The sequence below is a fragment of the Sinohyriopsis cumingii genome, chromosome 1 (genome assembly GCF_028554795.1).
Source record: "Sinohyriopsis cumingii isolate HCF-2022 chromosome 1, ASM2855479v2, whole genome shotgun sequence".
NCBI classification, from domain to species: domain Eukaryota; kingdom Metazoa; phylum Mollusca; class Bivalvia; order Unionida; family Unionidae; genus Sinohyriopsis; species Sinohyriopsis cumingii.
Window position 1 is genome coordinate 31634050 of NC_142961.1, and position 22308 is coordinate 31656357.

General features: G+C 34.0%; 1 protein-coding gene across 1 annotated transcript in view; it reads right to left on the reverse strand.

Moving 5' to 3' along the window:
• The window catches only part of LOC149806645 (uncharacterized), a 108964-nt gene that overhangs the window by 82406 nt on the left and 4250 nt on the right, over positions 1–22308 (reverse strand). The window contains exons 3-9 of the mRNA XM_089956069.1: positions 20614–20702; positions 14108–14208; positions 11457–11518; positions 8519–8607; positions 6047–6135; positions 5654–5689; positions 1856–1898 (exon numbers count right to left, since the gene is read on the reverse strand). Of these exons, the coding sequence (XP_089812195.1) occupies positions 1856–1898; positions 5654–5689; positions 6047–6135; positions 8519–8607; positions 11457–11518; positions 14108–14208; positions 20614–20702 (509 nt within the window). The remainder of the gene's footprint in view (positions 1–1855; positions 1899–5653; positions 5690–6046; positions 6136–8518; positions 8608–11456; positions 11519–14107; positions 14209–20613; positions 20703–22308) is intronic.

Below are 22308 nucleotides of genomic sequence, written 5' to 3' on the forward strand. Positions count from 1 at the left end.
ATACTAGTTTAATGTCTAAGATTATTTTTTCAATTTCTTTACATACAACAATTATAATGGCCCATCCAACAGGAATGAGTTGTGTTTAATTTATCCTGTAACTATTATCAAGCAAAACACATAGATAAAATTGTTCAATGGGACAAAGGTTGTAGAACAAAACAAATTCAAGGTAAAATAGTTCCCTATTGACCTTTTCTGATGATTGCAATCGTCTTATAAATTTTTTTAGCTCAAGTTGTTATCCCCAAAGCTGTCTTTTTAAGTACCCTGGGTATTTATTTGGGATCAAATACAGCAAATTGAATAATGTAACGAATGCAAGTCTTATGATATTGAAGAAAAAATATTATCTTTCATTTCTCTTGACTTGTATGCATATAAAATATAAAACATTTTCAGTTTCACAACACTTAGTCACAATTTTTTAGATGCAATCAGCAAATCATTACGATTAATTTATATGTGCGAATTCTCTGATTTAACCAGCAAGAAATAAAATCAAGTTAGTTAAAGACTTCACAATTCACATTCCACTTAGTGCTTATCATGAGACTGAACACAGACCTATATAGTTTACAGTACTTACTTACCATGTGTGTATATATATATATATATATATATATATATATATATATATATATATATATATATATATATATATATATAAATCACTTAAGAATTACCATGATGTAGGTGAATATGCAGTATGCAGATCCAACTAGATCGTCTTCAACCCATAACAGTTTTGTTTCAGCCTTAACACAAATTGTAATTTCAATTAATTTTAATGCTGATTTTGGCAAGCAGGATATTTCTCCATCTCCCTTTAATTATGACTGATGGATTTGTCAGACTGTAATATGTCATCTGTTTTCCAACAGCAATCTATGCTAGTTAAATGTGTGAAAAAGGCATTCTGTCAGGTGGCAGTGCTGGTACCCTTTTGTTCTACAACATATATCCAAACAAAACAAAACTATTTCAAAATCTGAAGTGGATTTATAGTCATCACTAGTGTAGTTCTTTGTTGTGTTTTCATCCTTTACAACATATTAACATGATTACAGTGGACAAGTAACTATATACTTACTTATGATCATTTACATCAAAGCAAACAACCACTCCATTATTATTGCAAGTATTTTCAAAGCATTATTTCTGGCACTTTTTGATCATTATTTACAAACATTAATTAACTGTAGTGCAGTGGTGCTCATGATTCAAAACCAGCAGATGACTTCATTCAGTGAAATTAAAATCTTCAATGTATATGTGGTGACACCATCACATAAATAACACTATTTTCATTGTTGTAATGCATTAGGTATTTACTACTGATGGCTTTCAAAAGTTTTAATGACATAATGCATAAACTGACAATAGCAAACTAAAGCAAAGAAATGGAGAACTTATTGTTAACATGGGTACAACATGACGGTAATGCTAAATGATTGTAATTGTCTGAGGAAATTATACATATTTACATAGAATGAAGTGAAAACAAGAAGCTTTAATATATTTATCAGTTTGTTAAACAATTAATAATAGACACATCTATTAAATCATAACAACAGTCCTTTAACAACAATGAAATCATTTTGTTGTTTTAAATAACATTATGATCCACAGAATATACAGAAGAAGGTAAGTATAAGTAGAAAAAAATGACCCTCGTGTTCCTAGACTTGCAGCACATTAAAAAAATTAAATTAAATTTGGCAAGGAGAAATGAGAATGTCTGCCGAGTCTGGGTGATCACTGAATAAAAACAACCATCTGGACAAGTCTAACAAATTGTACATAAAAATTCTAAATTTTGCATACAAGTTAATGTAAGGAAGGTGCTTCTTACCTACTGAGGTTTTCACTGAGGCATCTGCCTGTTCTTTATCTTGATTGGAAATAATGTGAATCCTATTGTTATTAAATAGAAGAATACGACAAGCAAATTAAAACCTGTGTATACCAATACAGTATAGGTTTTGAAAACAATAACTTTGTCCATCAATAAAATCCATCTTTCTTAACAAACCTTACATCCCTGACACACACATATTAAATGTTTAAATTTAAGTAAGATGGCTGCTATCGCTTAACCAGCTTGAAGCAGCTGTTTTGTTTTTTGTGCCGTTTTTCATGATATATGTGCTTGTTGCCTGTCTTCATCTACGTTATTGTGTTCATCATGCATTGGCTGTTCAGTTCGTATGTGTTTCTTCATCTCCTTGTTTTGGAAATGAGAACAATTAGACTTTTTCTCAGCTGTCTTGCTCCACTGCTACAACTTCCTTTGTTGTTGAACAAACCGCCATCACGTGATACTCGCCAGTCAACCTGTTTATGCTATGATGGACCCTCATTAATTGCTTTAAATGACCACTCCTTGGCTCTCCACACTACACGGTGCTCTAGACTAAATGAACTGGGACTACATTCATTATTACTTATATGTAAACAGAAGCGAAAAAAGAAACATTTGAAAGCTGGTCAGCATAGAACAGGACAAAGAATTTCAGTTATCTCCCTTATGCCCTTTCCGACTCAACAATTTAAAAATTTGACCATTAATTTAGACAACCTAATTCAAATCCCTATTAAATCACCAACCTTTGTGTCAACTATCCAAGAAATACCTCTGCGTATTGCATTATTCAATGCCCAATCAGTAGGACCACCGGAAAAACGCACAGAAATAGTTAATTTTATCATAAATCAGAATATCGATGTCTTTTTCCGATAGAAACATGGCTAAAAACATCAGGCAATGAGCCCAAGTGCGTGGATCTAACACCCACCAGTTACTCCATCAAGTCGTTCCCCCACCACTCTTGCGGACGTGGAATTGCTGTCATCACAAAGAATTCTCCATGATCAAACATTTCAACCATGCCACAACTTTCAATTTCAACCACACATCGTTTGAACTAGCATAAACCACACTTGCACTGGAACAAAGGCCAATCCATTTTTTCTGCCTATACCAACCTCCTCCTAGTAGAAAAAAACAAGCTGACAGAATCTCTCTTTTTGGAGCAGTTTCCGAATCTCCTGGAGTATGGAAATTTCAACTTTCACTTTGACTGTCCAGGAAACCCAAACACATCAAAACTCCTAGACACCATTAATGTTTTCAAACTCAAACAGTCAGTTAACCAACCCACCCATAAACATGGTCACATTTTAGACTGGATTCTTCGTAGACTGGATGATAACATTCTACGGTCCTCCCTGGTATCTCACGAACTTGCATCAGATCACCTCTGCATCATATGACATCTTGATGTATCAGTCCCTAACCCTCCACCTTTATTTGCTACTTTGAGAAACCTCCGTATGATAGATAGAACCAAACTAATGCATGACATCCAAGCAAACCTAACAACTTGCAGCAGAACAACTCGATAACTGCCTGCATCTGTTGCTCAAAAAACATTTAAATAATTCTATACTTGTGATCATGCATTTCTGATGGATTTGTGATTTGGTTTCATGGTATTCTATTGGAAAATCCAACTACAAATGAGCTTATTTTCATCCGCTGTTTTTGAATGCTCTCTGCAGATGCTACAAAATATGGTATTTACTTCAGGGTTAACATTCCGCATTTCCACTTCTCTACAAAGGTTTGGTTCCTACTTTCTTTATCATACTGTTTGTTGCGTTCGCTTTTGTACTCATTATTGTCAGTCTTTAGCCTTTTGGCTTGTACAAATTGCCACATTGTTCTCTTCTCTTTCTTTGTTTAACTATGATCCTGGTCAGTGCAACAATAATGCTTTGCAGACCATTTGTAATGCTTAATATAAAGCACCTAGGTGATCTGTATTTATATAAGGGAGTTACAACAAGTTCAGTAACTAAAAATAACAAGTTATTTGTCCATATTTCTGTTATGGAATTCATTAAAAAATATTAAAAAAGCAAACTTTAAAATGATTACATGCATTCATTTATTAGTCAGGCGGACATGTAATGGAACATACTTATTAGTCCATGAGGAAAACTATTAGTCACAGACCAATGGACATCCATTAGTTTCGAACCCTGTGGGTTTATCCTAGACTTCATAGCATGGACTAATTAAGAGTGTATTATGTTACAACTCTATGGTCATAAATTAAGTAACAGAAGGAATCAAAATCAGCAAGTTTTTTTAAACCTTAAAATAAAATTTAATTATCAAAGTTATAAAATGAAAATATAAGAGGAACTTAAGTACTATACACTGAATCCAAAATTATACTAAAAAAATTCTATTCAAGTCCAAAAGAATCAAATGTTCTGAATTTCAGATTCTTGAATGTACTGGTCTACCAAAAGTCTTGATGTATCAAAATGGCATTGTCCTGAACTTTTTTGAATAATTCACAATAGTTTCAGACTTATATATTAGTCCAATGAGCACTTTGTAATTCAAATGAATATTCCAAATAAATGTTTCCTCTCGAATAATACGTGTGATTTTTGCACTCATTAGACTTTTCATCATGATTTTAAAAAATTAACTTTAATCACACAATTGTACTTCATGCATATTTCTAAGTAGTTGCCAAACATTGACCTTGAAATGAAATAATTTGTGGATTTTGTACCATTTTTTATCCAATCTCTTTAAAATTTTGTTTCCATTTAATAACTAAAAGCTAATATTGTTTTCATTCATTATATTCCACATTCTTTTTGAATATTTTTCTTTTAAGACAAATAAATAGTTTATTTAATGCTAAATGGAGCATTTATGCAAGATATATCCAAAGGAAATATGATTCATACAACACAGAAAATATGTCACACTTGCAATCACTGTAACTTTATGGCATACCGTGGCAGACAACTAAAGAAACCTCAAAATCTTCAATCGTCAAAATAGCTGTTTGTACTTAATTGCATTGTCATCTCAATTTTTTTAATGACTTATGTTTTGTGATTTATTTTATCAATATAATTAATTACTCTCTGTGAATGGGATTAGAGTCCATAGAATGATGATTCTCTTGTGCTGATGTACAGCAGTGTTGACTGCAACATGAGCTCTCGTCTTGCTCCAAAACAAATCAGCACATACCTGAATATATTTGAACCAATGACGATCCTCATTCTGCACTGCCTACAAATAGCATATGCTCCCATTTCAAATTACTGTATGTACTTGTGTAGAAGACAGATCTAACTGTAGACAACATAGACTCATATCTGCCATTACATAATATGCCAGCAAATCAGGGTGAATGTTGTTGTTAAAACTAATCAGAAAAACACTGACCATGATCTGATGGTGCATTATGCAACAACTGATAAGTGCCTATGTTGCTTTTGCAATTGGATCTAACTTAAACACCAGTACATGTTAATCAATTAGGAATATGCCTATTACCTGTATACTGATCAAAAATACTAAAATCCCTGAATATTGAACCGTTTACTCCCAAAGCAAAGAATGTATCCACACAAATATTTAAGATTTTACAGTAATACCTAACTTTGGGTTCATTCTTTGACAGTATTTAAATGAGCTAACTTCCTGGCAGAGTAGAACCTTTAATGGTTCAACCCTTCTAGTTCATTTTAAATGCCACACAACCCCCATTTTAAACATGTAAAACAGTAACAGACATGAGTAATAATTGTATAATAAATTGTGTTAGTGGTACCTTAAATCACTGGAACTGCCAGCCTCCATTCCCACCTAAAAATTAAAGATGACATAAAAATAAAAACAACTTACTCCATGAAATTCAACTAGAAAGAAAAAGACACCACCTCCCAACAAACAAAGGGACAATCAACTTCAATGATAGCTATATGATTAACTTTAGATTCTTAGAACAAAAATCCTTTAGTAGACCAGCACTCTCATTATCATATTCATATCATTTTGCTCTAAAAAGAGTCTGAATTCGCTTCCTCCTTTTATTAATTTCTACTTTTACCCATGTTAAATAACCTTTTCAAAAAACTCCAAACATTTTGTCCATTCTGAAAATACCCACCACCACAACACACACGAAAAAGCTAGACACTTTGAAATAAATTAAAAAGTCACCTCGAGCTCTGAGGTCTCCTCTTCTTGGCCTGATCTCCTTTGGCTTCCCTTGCTTATGCGTGATGCATCAGTCAGGATACTATCAGCATCTGCATAATTAAAACATGATGAAATAATATCCAGGTTTCCACTCATTATCTCAACATAGGTTTTAAAACTATGCAATAAGATTTTGTCAAAATAAAAGGAAGCAAACTATTGTAAAGAATTTTCACAAAGAAATGTCACCCTGTAATATCCTCAATGAAAATGAGAATATTTAAAAAATGCAAACAGTTGTGCGTACATTCTACTGTCTGATGCTAGTGTTTGTTGAAAAGTGGCTGGGTTCTATTTTTACTGAAAACCCAAACAGTTGCACATAACATTCAATTTTGCACATGGCACACTTGCTATCCTCTTATTAAAAAAAACATCATGTAACCAATCAGAGGTTGTTTACAGTTGATCAGCATGTTTGCTAAGTATGTCCATAAGGATATTACATGACTGTTATGTAAACTAGTAAGCAGCATGAGATGTGATAAAATAAGATAATTCTTAACAGGTAACAAATAGACTTAACACAAATTGTTTATCTTTAATTACAAATACCTGATGACCATTAAAATGAAAGAATTCAGTGAGCAAAAACCAGTATTTTCCCAGCATTCTCAAGATGCCCATTTATGATTGACATCGAAACCAGCCCCACATAACTTTTACAGACCAGAAGTGTTCATCCATTACGTTATTATGTTAATAAATATAACTGAAATTCTATACTAATTTATCCTACTGACATGCCTAAAACATTGACGGAACAAATATTGTAGTCATAAAAGTTGATTATTGTTTAGTGATTCTTGCATTTTTTATTTTATTTTAAGAAGACTGCACTCACATGAACCTAATTAAACTGAAATAAATGTGTTTCCAACTGAGGATTGTTTATATAAATTTGTATTCTCCTATTTAACATATGTGCATCTTGCATAACATTTATGGAACAGAATAAGCGGCCACATTAACATGATTCTTGTCTTGACTTGGAAAGTTACACAATGTAACAGTGCTTTGTGCAAGATTAAATTTTGAAGAATTTACTGTGACTGAGTGCCGTCAAGAGACTTCATAGCAATAGCAGCATCAGATCAACAATAAGGACTAAAAAGTTTCCTTTGACATCAAGTACTTAGTTCAGAAGTCACCCTAAGCAAGTTGGCATGCCAAAGAGCATACATAAAACCCAAGAACAGTATAAAGAATCAATATTATATATTGCAAATGAAAATAATGCAAACAAAATATAAATACAGGACTATATCAATATCTGAAAATACATACATATACAAACACATTACATACTCAAAAACATACTAAATAATGAATACACTGTTTTTAGATTACATCACAATTACCATTGGCAGCCAAATTTGACAAGAAAGTTGACAAATTAACGAGCAATGAGGAAGCCGAATAAAAAAAAAATTCAACAGATGCGGTGCAGCTACTTGGAGCACCAAACCTTCCAAATATTTTATGGATTTTGAATAAAGAAATAAAATTTTGTTTGTTTCATCCATGTTACACAAGTTACATTTTCTACCCTAATGAAGTTTTAATACCAATTTAATTAAATATGAAACAATGATGTATCTTTTCTTGTTTTGTGCCTAATGCAAATGGTCACTCACTTCTTTAAAAATACCAAGAAAATGAGAATGTCTGAAAATTCCTAATGTAATATTTGAAGTTGTTACTTGATGGATTACAAGTACATAATAAATGGACACATTTTATATACTTAACTATACAGGTGCCACTGCTGCTTTTATTCATTATGTACTTGTAACAAATGTATACTAATTATTATCCAGATATTTTTTAAAAAGTCATCAGTTAAAGATTTAATTTTTCTGTCCTGTAAAAGAGTTTCAAGTAAATGACAAGCAATATTTTTAACAGAAAACTGAGTTGTCTTCCAACTGTTATTTTACTGAAGACAGGATACTAGATCATTGATCCATAACTAGTTTTATGTGAAAATGAAACATTTAAAATTTGGGGTATATGTCCCACAGGATTGGCTGAAGCGCATATTTTAAGTCAAATACAATTCAGATGATTTTTTAACAACTATGGTCTTGGTGCTGCCTCGAAATGATTGTAATGAAATGGGGAATAGGAAGGTACTTGACTAAACTGCCATTTACAATGATGGCCAAATTGAAGACCCAAGAAGTTATTCGTAAGTCTTAAGACACTGTTGTACTCTTCAGATATTTTATCTAATGCACTGACATAAAACCCATCTAAATTAAAAAAATACTAACAAAGTGAATTTTCAGATACAATGAACCAGCTCCCTGTTCATGTAGCATTTTGAATACCCTGCCACAGTAATCAGAATTTCTGTACAAGTTAATGAATAAATTAAATAATAAGATAACAGTTCTGATTTTTTTTTTTAAATAAAATTCAAACACTTACCTGATTCTGACCAGTAATCATCAAAATTTTCAAACCCATATTCATCTTTGCGGATCACTTTCGATCCAAGTATATCTTTGCCTGTACGCCTTTAAAAGAAGATAAAAGTATTATTGTATTATGAATAAATATCACTACAAGAATAACTATGTTTCAAAGGAACATTTAAAAAAAAAAACAGAAAATTCATGAAAGTGAGAGTCCTAAGTGAATATTTATGTTTGCATTAAGTTTTAGTAAAGCGACTTCTTACTAAAATTATGACATAGCTTGACACCTGGCTGATTGTCCAGAAACACTATGATATCCTACAGTAAACACAAAGTGTACTGACCATGTGCAACTTGTGCCTGTGTAGTGGTCTCTAAGTTCTCTGTGAATATTATACATCATTGTCTTTGACATGGTCAGTAAAAATGGATGCCACAGAATGCCCTTGAGTTAGAATAATCAGACCAGAAACTCTACACTTACAATCATATGCTTCCTGAAGCATGCACATGCATGAACCATACATATTTGTATATATGTTAACTTGTCCTGTTGGTTTTCTTTTCTGCAGATGGTTTATTTCAAAAGATGCACTGGCACATGCATTATTGTTCTTAAAAAATAAGCTATCTGATATCTGAGAGTGCTGTCAGAGTCTACACTTTCACATCCATGTTCCATGCTTAACAGAACTTTTTGATGATAATACCAATGTCACGAGCAATAATTATTTTAGATTCCATCCTTACATGTATTTCAACTGTCATCAGGTTTATTTGATCATGTCACATGTCAGAGAAAGAGAAAAAGAGAGAGATTGTCAGGACATGGAGAGATAGGACTAACAGATAAATTAAAATTAAAATGTTTATACTTTTCTTCCCTTTACGCTACATCAGCACGGACCAGTACTATGGTATGTAAGGTATTTTACATTTATTGCCCAGCATCAAATAACCTTCATGTGCAGCCATGTCACAATACACACAATCAAATTATACCAATCTTTTTACAATGAAACGTTTTCAATTACTAGGTATTTAATGCAATTAAATGTTTACACAAATAATGGATTCCTACCAAATCGAATGTTTATATCAGCTATCAGACAATCAGATAAGGGAGGGAGGTACTGAGTACCCAGACAGCAGTCAGTCAGTTACAAGCTACCATTGTGGAAAGTGCTTATTATCTTTTTGTCATCTGCTTAAGTTCTCCAATTTTACGGGAACTTGAGAGTCTATTCAAGATTCGTACATAAACTATACTGTCGCCTGATATTGACCCCAGCAGCCCAAATATGTAAATTTATCATTATTACTAATACCACATGAATTTAAAGACCAAACATCCATACAGTCAGGTCAGTGGGGCATGAATTTAGTGGTAAAGCTTCAATGTCAATAGTAAACTATGGCCCAAGTCCTCAACTACAGACTTTCTAGATATTTGAATATTAGAGAGTTCATACTGGCTTTCAATTGTTATAAAGCAATTATGTTCAAGGCCTTTCCTTCCAGAATGCAAGAAATGGATGCATGTCAAATCAGATTTAATAAATGCTAGCCCCAACCAAAAAAAGGCCTGCATTTTATGAGTACCACAAAGACTTTGCACACAAAGCAGCAATTTACTGCAGTACCATGAACATTAAAGTAGACTGGAGTAGAACTGACTCCAAGCCACAAATACTAAGTCATGTCTTCTTAAAAGGTAGCTTTATACCAGCACTGCCAATGGTCTTGCTCATGGTACTGAGTTCTGCAAACACAGACAGCAAATAATCTGCCAAGGCAAAGCTCATCAGGGTATAGAACAAGCACAATGGATAGTAAAGGATTGAAAAGGATATTACACTTAGGAACAGAAATATGCAACTACTTTGACAAAGCAAAAGGTTGATTGAGACCAAACTGTCTTAATGTGGATGTGTGCTTGACTTGCCCAAAAAATCAAATTCACAGTTCAAATGCAATGTAGCAACTAACCAATTACAGCTGCATACAAAAACAATGAATAACTTTCAAAATACATTCCTTGACATACCATGCCAACACACCCATAAACATTACTAACCATGCCAACACACCCATAAACATTACTAACCATGCCAACAAACCCATAAACATTACTAACCATACCAACACACCCATAAACATTACTAACCATGCCAACAAACCCATAAACATTACTAATCATACCAACACACCCATAAACATTACTAGACTTAATGAGGAATTACAAGACCATCCCAAAAAAGAATTTGTGGAGTATCTTATCAATGATATCTACAATGGTTTTCAGATAGGACTTCCTCATCAGCCTACTTCAATTAAGTGTAAAAATCTGACGTCAGCTTCATCACAACCTGATATGGTTGATACATTACATTAATATGTGCAAGACTGACAATAATGATGCATTCAAGCTAATTCCCATACTCCCAACATTGTGTATGGTGTTAAGTGGAGGGATAAATATTATTTCTAAACTAAAAATTTGGTAGCAAAAGTAGTTTAAAGATTTCTGATACACTGTCCAGAGCAATTTTGTGGATACCATGACATCATGACATTTAACATTTCTTACATTTACTGTTATGCAGCTTTGATCGTTTTGGTAACAAGACACTGACCATCCCCAACCATTTATATCAGGGTCAATGACTTACACTGCATAACTATGATAAGCATATGCCTGATTATTATAAGACAACTCAGTTACTTAAACAAATTTTAGTAACTTTTTCGTTACTAAAGTAATGACTTATGATATACCCATCACCAGTTATTCAATGAATTTATGGTCCCTTGTGCTAATGAGAGCAATTGTAAGCTACAGTTTCAATTTCCCAGTTTCATAAAATCCCTGGACTTGACTGAAACTTAAAAATTCCCTGATTCTTTCTGACCAGTGGGAATTCTATCAAATACATGGTAAAATTTACCTTCCAAGGTTTTCATTCTTCATCCATTCAAATGGATTTACTATATTCTTTCTGGCTTGAGGCTAAAACAACAATGAATAAATCACCAGATTAAGAAATGAATGAACATGAAAGAATGACAGTCAGAATAGACCCTGCATCGAAACAAAATGTAAAGAAAGGTGGAGTACACAAGCATTCCCAAGCTACTGGCAAAGAACATTCAGCTTTAACATCAACTGCATCAAGATATACTAAAATGCTTTGAGCTATGAGGGCTAGAAATCAACTTATACAGGTAACGATGTGGTAATGATTCACACTCTGTCCATTCTAGACCTGAAAATATAGGAAAGAGATTTTCTTTGATTTGAGCTTTGACACAGAACCCAGTGTCTCACCTGCATCTGTATCCTTGACAATACAATCAATGTTTCTAACCTTTAACACTGTCAGTCATGGTATCAGCCATGTCACTACTACAGGTGGGATTCACTGAATTAATCAAAAGTAAATATCATGCATCATTTTACTGCATTCTGTTGAATTTTAGGCATGATTTTCAAATAATTAGCATGAATCTCAAAACTGCATGTCCTAGAACAAGAAGACCCAGAACTCTGTCAAAATGAAGAAGCTATCACCTGCATAACATACATATTTGTCTATAATTCAATGGTCTTACTATGCGGCATAAGGATTTGTTGAAAGCTTGCTGAGTAATGTCTGCTATGGGATAGAGGTCTGTAACAATTCTATATTAGTTTAATGCATATAAGTTTTTTTTTTACTGATATCCCAAACCTGCAAAACCAGTTTATTTGTCTGCAATGCCACAATCTGTTTTTGACAAGAATGCACATGTGATAGCCAGCAGCTAGTATAGGGCAGTGGTCAATTGTAGGCAGGAGTTTCAGGCAGTGTGAGGTCTGATTCAGATGTGTGTAATGCATTGCCCCATATCAAGCCATGGAAGATAGTCAAAATTGGCCATAGCTGGATGATTGAAGGAAATCCAGTTTCCATTGGCTAGTATAAGGCGATGTGTGGTCTTAGGAGTTTCAGGCAATGTAAGGTGCTACTCGAATGTGTGTGATGTGATTTTTATTTTTAATGTAGCTTTAACAATTTTTCAGTCATATCGCTAAGATGTCTGTAATGTAGCAGTTTATAGTGATGTCTAGCACTGGGGCATCATGCCGCAGACATATAACATGATGTCCCACCCAGTCACATTATACTGACACCAGGCCTATTTGGTGATATATTTTAGCAGGACTATATTTCCCATATGCAGCATGACTGGAAACTCTAAATAACTGCAGAACTAGGCAAATGTACTTCAATCCCAACTGTCCCATAGTAAAAGCTTATTTACTAACTGGCAATATGTACAAGCACTTTCATGAAGAATTATTTCATAAAGAGAAATGCACTGGAAGATATTTTCTATTTCCAAGATATACTAGGAAGCAATACTGAAAATTATAACATTTAAATGTGAAGTTCTCCACTGAGTATCAAGATACTGCACAGTCCATTCAGGAGACAACAATCATTGCATTCTCAAAGTGTTGGATGATCTTCATAGACCACCATATAGTTTGTACAATACATTGCTAGCACCATCTTCACCAGTCAAGGAGGGTCAATCGACTTTGATGTTGCCATCCCCAATAAGAAACAGGCATTTGTTTGGTTCTCCAAAGCTGTCCTTTAGCGGTGACTTCAATAATGCATGCACCCTTCACCAAAGAAAGCCGACTACAATCTTCAATAAACACAAAGAACCTTTCTTCAAAGGAAGTCAGTACCAAACTTAAATAAAAGCAATGGAATCTGATGAATAATTTAATTTTCCAATGTGAAAAAAGTTTATGCTTACGAACAATACCAATGGCAGCTTAAAACACAAACTAACTTCTACCAACTTGGGACATACTGAAAAGTAAATGTGCTTCATCATTCCTTACGCAATTGTGCTATTTTTTCCACTGAATTCAGACCTATATGACCTGTGACAAAATTATTGAATATTTTAAATCTGTGTGTGTGCATATTTTCGATGGAATTACTTGTATTGTGGAGTCAACGTATGTGATGAGATTTGCGGGTGATAACACAGTGTTGATACTCTATTCCAGCTATACATTAAACATGTATATATAAACAGTATACAATTATGTGCCATAGCTTGGTTCTCTGAATAAAGTAAAATATAATATATGCATTCTCTGTTTTCACAAAAGGTGTATTTCTCATTTAATATGCAATTTAAGATGGTAACTGTGCTAATGAAGCATATATTTTTGTGCCGGGATTTATTACCTACCCCACCCCCTTTTTTTCGGTACATGCATCATTTTCTTCAGCTAACTAACCTAGCTGCTTATAACATGGTTCGGTCTATAACACAGTCCGGTTCTATGACTCCCAACTACTCTGTTATAGCAGGGTCACACTGTATATACTATAAAACTTGCTAAAAGCAGAAACTTGGAAGACCTACAAATTTAAAGTTTTTTTATTTTTATTGGAAACTATCTCCTAAAATGTTTCCCACAGACTATTATCTCAGGTTAGAATCTTTTGTTCTTTCTGAAAACGTACAAATAAAACAGAAGCAAACAACAAAAAGAAACACTTTAAAATCAATTAGTAAACACAGTCACCTGAATTTTTGAGGTAACCTCTTCCTTGCAAGATCTTTCTTCTTTGGTCCCTCTGGTTCTGTTACTTATGTGAGACGTATCATTCAGTATGCTGTCAGCCTCTGCAAAATCAAAAAAGAATGGTTGCAATAATTATGGCATCTAAGATATTGTTTACCACAAACAAAAACTGGACATAGGTTCACATTTTTATTCTCAGCTGAATACTCCACTGATGATGAAGATATGTAAATTTAATTTTTTTTAGACCCAAACCTTTAATAATTTTACAACAATGAAGCAGGTCAGACAGGAAAGATGTCAACTCTGTGCATATCAGTATATAAACTTTGGATTTATGGTAATATGATACCAATCAGTGCTTAATTTTTTTTTTATGACACACGACCTTGGCAAGTGCAAACTGTTATATTTAAAAGAAAAGAAAATATTTTTAAAATGCTGTACAGTTACTAATTTTCTGTCTGTATATATATCTCAAAATAGTGACAAAAATTTTGTGCCTGTGTCTACTAAAATTTTATTTCATTTCATTGAAAGGAATGTTTTCTCCATGTCAGGATGTATCAGTATTTCATTGTCTGAACTTTGCAAATATCTTTATAAAAGTTGAAAACTGGTAAGATAATGGTCTTTTTTTATACATGATTAAGCAAAACAGTATCTTCATGTTACATAATTAGTTCATGTTAAAGTACATGTACTGTGGATGTGACAATTATAGAGAACACCTGTACTATGTGCTGATGGAACTAGGAGTTACCAACACCTTGAACTAAATGAATTAAAATACAGTATACTGATCTCAGCTCCTTTAAGGTGAAAAACATTGTATGGGAGGCTCTTATTTGTCATTAAAAATCCAGGGCCCATCTTTCTGACCCTTGAATCCAGCAATTTAACCACTAAAAAGTCACAGTTAAAACATAACTGATATAGCGGATCATTTAAATGAAGATAAAGGCAGAAATGAGAAACCATACCATGGAATCTAAGAGGAAAATATATTAACCATTGTAATAGCACATATTATTCTGCACAGCAACTGATACTTGTAATGCTATATTCTGTGTGAATGTTTTATCATTTTATTAGACTGATTAGGATTAAGACTTAAGATGTTGAATTTCATTCACAATCATAATCAACAGTCTGATCAAAGAACAAAGTGTTGTCTCAGATGTCTCGTGGCAAATGATGAATTTTATTTTAATGCTGACAGGCATTATGAATTCAATTACTGTAGTATCATTTATTTTCACGGGTCTTAACTTGCTTGGCTTCATACTGAAAAAAAATATATTTTTGTGGGTACTTAAATTCCATGTTTTGCCTTTCAAAGTTTTCATATTTGCAGGTACATTTATTTCATGGATTAACCTCAAAAAATACTCTGAAAAGAGAATCTATTCTGGCAACAAATGACAGTCACTTCAATGGTTGAAATTATATTACTACCTGTAATCAAATCAAACACCTGTCAAGATCAATCATTATCAACTTCAAAGGAGGCTGACATGGTCAACAACACTAAGCTAATTGATTAATGAAATACATGTAATGATCTCTTCCTACAAACACTGTTCATAAAGTTGAACCATCAATTACTTCTTGATGATTATGGTGTTAACAGTGCCTTACGAGTGGTAAAATTCAACTTAGATCTCTGATATGGATGAAACACATGACCAGCTGGCCCCTTGCTAAATGAAATTAGCAATCTGTGTCAACATTTAATGTATTTAGAGCCCATCAAAGTATGAAGATGCTAACTAAATTGAAAAACAATGTAATCACCCCTTTGACTGAACCTGCCCATTGTAATAACCAACTTCAACCACAAGACTTTACTTGAAACTTGATTTTAGTAATTTGTGTGCAGGTATAGGGACCTTAAATGTTGTGCTTTACTGCTGCTATGAACCCTGATAACACTGGACAACAAATTTTTACAAAAGTCATGTTACTGAAATAAAATTAGTCAATTCTTATCAATTTTTATGTGCTGAACACGAATATGACAGTCAAATTGCAAAATTGGCTCTAGTTTTTTTGTAATCTGCAAGAAATTAATGTTTACATAACGAAATGCATTCCAATAGTAAAAGGTCAACTGTAATAGCCTACCTATAAAAAATCAAGTCATTGACTACATCTTAGATTTCTTCGCCTGTCTCTTGTACAGCTGTTCGGGAGCATCTCTGAGGAGTGTCCAGCAGTAGTCAGCCAGCATTGTAGTGGACCATTTTCCCTGGTATCTTTGTTCCATTGTTGCGATATCTTGATGAAAACGTTCGCCGTGTTCATCACTAACAATACCACAGTTGCTAGGAAAGAAATCCAAATGGGAATGAAGGAAGTGAATCTTTAGAGACATATTGCAGCCAAGTTTCTTATACTTCATCAACATGTCTTCTACTAGTTCCTTATAGTTTTCTGCCCTAACATTTCCGAGGAAGTTTGTAGAAACTAGGCGAAAAGCATTCCATGCTTGTTTCGCGTCACCTTCCAGCAAGTTGTTGAACCGGTCATCTTTGAAAAGCTCTCGAATATGAGGACCCACAAAAACTCCCTCTTTAATCTTTGCTTCGCTGAGTCGAGGGAATTTTTCATGCAGGTATCGGAATGCTGGCAAAGTCCGGTCAATGGCTTTCACGAAGTTCTTCATCAAACCTAGTTTGATGTGAAGGGTGGTAGCAAGATTTTCTGAGCCTCAACCAGAGCTGGGTGTTGGATATTCTTCTCTCCAATGGCTACATTCTGCCTGTGAGTCCATTCCTTCCTCATGTAGTGCATTTCCCTTGCTCGGCTATCCCACTCGCATAAGAAACATGTATTTTGTATATCCTTGCTGCAGTCCCATTAAAAGGGCAACTACCTTCAAATCACCACAGAGGTGCCAGCTGTACTTGTTATACTCAATGGAATTCAGTAGCTGCCTTAAGTTATCGTATGTCTCTTTCATGTGGACAGCATACGCTACTGGAATAGATGGAAGAATGTTTCCATTGTGCAAAAGCACAGCCTTGAGACTCAGTTTCGAAGAGTCCACAAATAGTCTCCATTCTTGTGGGTCATGAGTGATTTTTAAAGCATTCATGAGGCCCTCAATATCGGAACAGAATATCAGATTACTTTCCTTTCTGAAGAAAGGCTCCAATTGCTGGTGGCGCTTTCGATATGCAGTAATTGTGACATCTTCTTCTAGAAGATTCCATTGTTGGAGTCTTGATCCTAGCAATTCTGCCTTGTTCTTTGATAAGTCCAAATCACGAATCAGGTCATTTAGTTCTTCCTGTGTTATTCTGTGTGGGGTTGATGATGCACCACAGTGAAAATCTGGATCACTGCATGCTGATGGACCAGGAGAAGAACAGGTCGACTCACCTTTGTCTTCGTCAGATGAATCAAGAGAATATTCTGCTGGAGGTTCTGGAATAGGAAGTCCCTCACCATGTGGAACTGGTCTCAATGCAGACGGAATGTTTGGGTAGACTATTCTCGACTTCTTTCGCTTCGTTATTCCGCCGGAAAGAGGAGGAACCAAGCAGAAGTAACAGTCATTTAGGTGGTTGCTTGGCTCTCTCCACACCATTGGGACTGCAAACGGCATTGATGACCTTTTGCAATTCAACCACTGTGAAAGCTGTGTTGTACATGTAGCACAGCATATATGCGGAGCCCAAGGCTTGTCTTGGTCACCAACCTTGCATCCGAAGTAAAGATGATATGCCTTCTTCACTTGAGAATTGATACTTTTCTTCTGGTTGGCAAATGTCACTTCCCCACAAATATAGCAAAAATTGTCCGCGGTATTAACACACTTTCGAGGCATTACTGTTCTTTATTGTACGTAAATGGATAAAATAATAAGTTTTATGTAACAGTAGCTTGAACTGTCTCGCACAACGTCTAAAATATTTTAAATGCTGAACCTATCTGATTGGGCTTTATATAGTACACTGCTTACGTCAGCTTCAGCAGCCGCCTGGCATTAGTATAATAGGCCTACACATGTATAGTACACTGCTGACGTCAACTTACTTCAGCAGCCGCATGGCATTAGTATTGCATTGCATCAGAAAATGATGCAATCAACTGTGGATGATGTGAGCATGATGGTATTATGCAATGTTACATCATTATTCCGGATGTTGCTGCAGTCCTACTGGAGAAATTTACACAGTGAAACATAGAAAATGAGGTATATGAATATCTTCAAAACGAGAGCCAATACAAATTTTTCACGGTTATATTCGTGTTCGGCACACCAAAATACTACAGATTAGGGCCTTTTCAAGTCAGTAATGATTTCACTGTTGACCAGTGTAATATATATTAGCCATTATAATATATATATTTTTAAAAAAGCCTATCCATCTACCCTAATTTTAAAAACAATGCAATAGGAAACACACATATTTGTGTTTTTGGCCTCAGATGGTTGTGGCCAAGGTTATTATTGACAATAATGTCTAACATCTTGTTCCCTTTGCTAACTACCAAATAATAAGCTTTATCACAATATATTTCCAATAACTTCAGATATCACACCATAAACTATTAACAATTAGCTGTATAATTTATTCTTTTAAACTCATGGAGATCGTATGTCACACACATACTGGCTTGTTGTGATTCTAGACTGGACTTCAAACATCTACATAAATAAAAAAAACAGATAATGGAGCTGTTTGTGAACTAAATAGTTAATTAAATGTATCTAACTGAATGAGTGTTTGAACTGACTATACAAATATGTTTACGGCAAGCACTCAAATGATCCATGCTGCAACTTCTGAATATTCTGGTCAGAACTAAAAAAATATAATTCAAAATTAGTTCAGTTACATAGTCGTCTCTGTTATTGAGTGGTGGCTGAAAAAATTCCCTGGTTTTTCACGACTTTCATCAGTAAATGCTAAATTCAAGGACTTTTCATGGTCGGGAATTAACATATCTTTTCTCCCGATCTATTCCTGATTTCACAGTAGTGTGGGAACCCTGCATTCTATATGTGTTGATATATTGGTTATATTTCTAGTTAGCAAAAAACAGACATAGACTAATAATCAATTCATATGTTCCTTCACATGACATTAAAAAGTACATCCAAACTGACTATTTTTATTATTAAACATTTTAGACCATTTCAGGCTAGTCCATTTGATCAGGTGCAGGATTCTTCTTAATCACCATGCCCACTGTTTTACACTGCATGAATGTTTTTAAGACATCATATTACCAATCTGCCTTCACTTTAATTTGGAAGTTAATATGGTGCTATCTTTAAAACAGAACAAACAGTGCAATTTCCCTTTGCAAAGGAAATCACTAGGAGCAGAGATGGCCAACCAAACAAAATCACATTGTACTTCCTGCAGATGCAAAACAACATCAGTGGAAAGACACTCATTTCTTCTAGTGAAAAAGGAATTGTTGACAACAACCACTCCCCTTCTACAAATTAACAAGGTGACCATACCTCACAACATTAGAATCCAGTGTCTTGTGAATTATGTGCTAATTATCTTTTATCCAAACTGCACATTCAGTCACTGATTACATATATCAGTGTAAGTGTGTGTGTGATTTGAATTTTTAACATAGCTTTAAAAAAAAAATCATGATGTCAGTTTTGTGGCAGTTTATAGTGATGTCTAGCTCTTGGTCATCATGCTGCTGACATGTAGCATTATGTCTCATGCAGTCACATTATCCTGACACCAGGCCAACCAGTCCTAACACTAAGCTCTTAATGCTGAGCGCCAAGCGAGACAGCTGCTGGTATGATTTTTAAAAGTCTTTGGTATGACTCAGCTGGGCTTCAAACCAGTGACCTCCCACATCCAAGGTGGATGCTCAAACCACTTCGGCCACTGGCGCAGTCATATATCAGTGTAAAAGGAGACATTACAAAATTGTTCCCCATGTACAATGTAAACACTTTGCTGTTCATTCAATAACCACATCTTCTCAAAAATTCTGTTCTTTTGTTTCTAAATGGATCTAACTGTATGCCAATATTTCCAGTGTATTATACAATGAATATGCGAGAGTTAATTCTGACTGGTAGTTATTGTTTTTCTCTGGACTAAAACAAACAATAACCAACATTGAAAATTAAATGTGACACATTTGTCTGTGTGACACAATGGAAGTGCAGCCATCAAATTTAATGCAAGCAGACAAGATGCAAAGCAAAAGAGAAACTCCATGCAATGTGGTTATTAAATGATCGGTAAAGTACTTAAATCATATACAGGGAATAAATCTGGAATGCCTTCTTTATGCAGATACGTTATCAGTGGCTGAGCATACTGACAGAACAAAATAATCAACATGTAATTGGTGGGGTTGGGACATGGGGAATATTTCAAACCACATGCATTAGCCCCCTTGCACTTGTTTATTTTTAGAAGACAAATAGGTGTTGTCAACAGGAAACAATAAGTAATAATAAGATAATACTTCAGATAAACGTTCAATAAAATTCAAACACTTACCTGATTCTGACCAGTAATCATCAAAATTTTCAAACCCATATTTGTCTTTGCGGATCACTTTCGATCCAACTATATCTCTGCCAGTCCGCCTTAAAATTAAAAAAATAATGTGTTATTATGTAAATAACACTCAAATACCTTCATTTTTAAAAAGGGATAGAGTGCATGGTAATTTTTTTCTGAAATAAAGACCTGTATGAAACCCATTTTTCTGAATAATACAAAATGGACCTTTCTTTTTGCTATTGGATCCATTTAAGTGGAAGTTGATTAAATAATTTTACTGACTTGCAATTACAAGAGAAATCTAATTACTCATATCAGTTAAAATTAATTACTGCTTATAACTGTTTCTTAGTGCAAGGTAAACAATAGCCAGCTTTATATTGGCTAAGTCAAAGAGCATTGCTGACAGAGCACCAAACAATGCTGTTGGCAAAAAAGTGTTTCCCCTACAAATTAATAAATCAGTGAATTTACCTGCACAATAAAGCAAATGCTAATCATCAACAAGAATCTCACAGTTTAAGGTAGTTGAAATTATCTGCCACTGTGTTATAAAAACAAAAACAAAGTTACCTCTATGCACACTTGGGTTAGTCATGTAGTCAATCATCACACAGGTGTTGTTGTTGTTGTAGGGTTTAACGCCATTTTTCAGCACAAGATAGGCTATACATGGCGGCCAGAATAAATGGTGGAGGAAGAACCCAGGAAAGAACCACCAACCCACGAGAAGCTCATCACATCATTAATGAACCAGTACATTATATTCTGAACTAATTGTTTTTACTACATTTGTTTGCTAACAATTACTCATGCTATAGTCAAAAGGATTATGTATATTGATCATATTTAAATGTATTAAATCTAACAGACAAAATCCCAGAATTTGAAAAGTATAAAGGCACTGAATGATGACCTCGATAAACACACAGGCAAATATACTTAATCATAAAATAAAATTTCTTTCCTTACATTAGTTTTGGATATTATTTTCAGTTGCATTTTGGCATGTTACAAGTCTTTGGTCTTAGACGAAAGTAATAGAAAAAGAGCAAAAAGGAACAAGTTTTGTAAAATTAAAAAAATAATTTCCCAAAACTACAAAGTGAAAAATGTAATAAAAAAAGAAAAAGAAAATAAAAGAAAAGAAAAACACTATTGCCAATTAAATCCTAGATTTGCTAAGAATTACTAACAGAAGTCATAATGAAGAAAATTCTGAATAATCTTTAGTGGTGTTCCAGATACTATCCAACACTGAAGGTGTTGATGTGCCTGCAGTGGCCGGTAGTCTCTAATGAACTAATGTACCAATGTCCATGTGCCAACAGTCTTTATTTGAATTACAGTAATGTCATCAAAGGTTTCCTTGTTTGAATTTACTATAATTCCCAGTTAATGTTTCTTTCCAATAATATAACTGAGCACTTTGTATTTCTCAAATATAATAAATAATTTAAACCCAATCAAAATCTGAATACAACAATATAAATGATTTTTGAACAGATGTTATCACAGGAATAAATAATTCTTCAAGTACAAAAAATTAAATAAGAAACTGACACAAAAGAATAACCCAGATGAGGCCCAAAAATTCATTTCAAGAAAAATCTTTAAAAAATTTCTTAGTCAAAATCAGAAGGCTTGTTATTAAAATTATAATAAAGAACATGGCAAACACAATGTCCT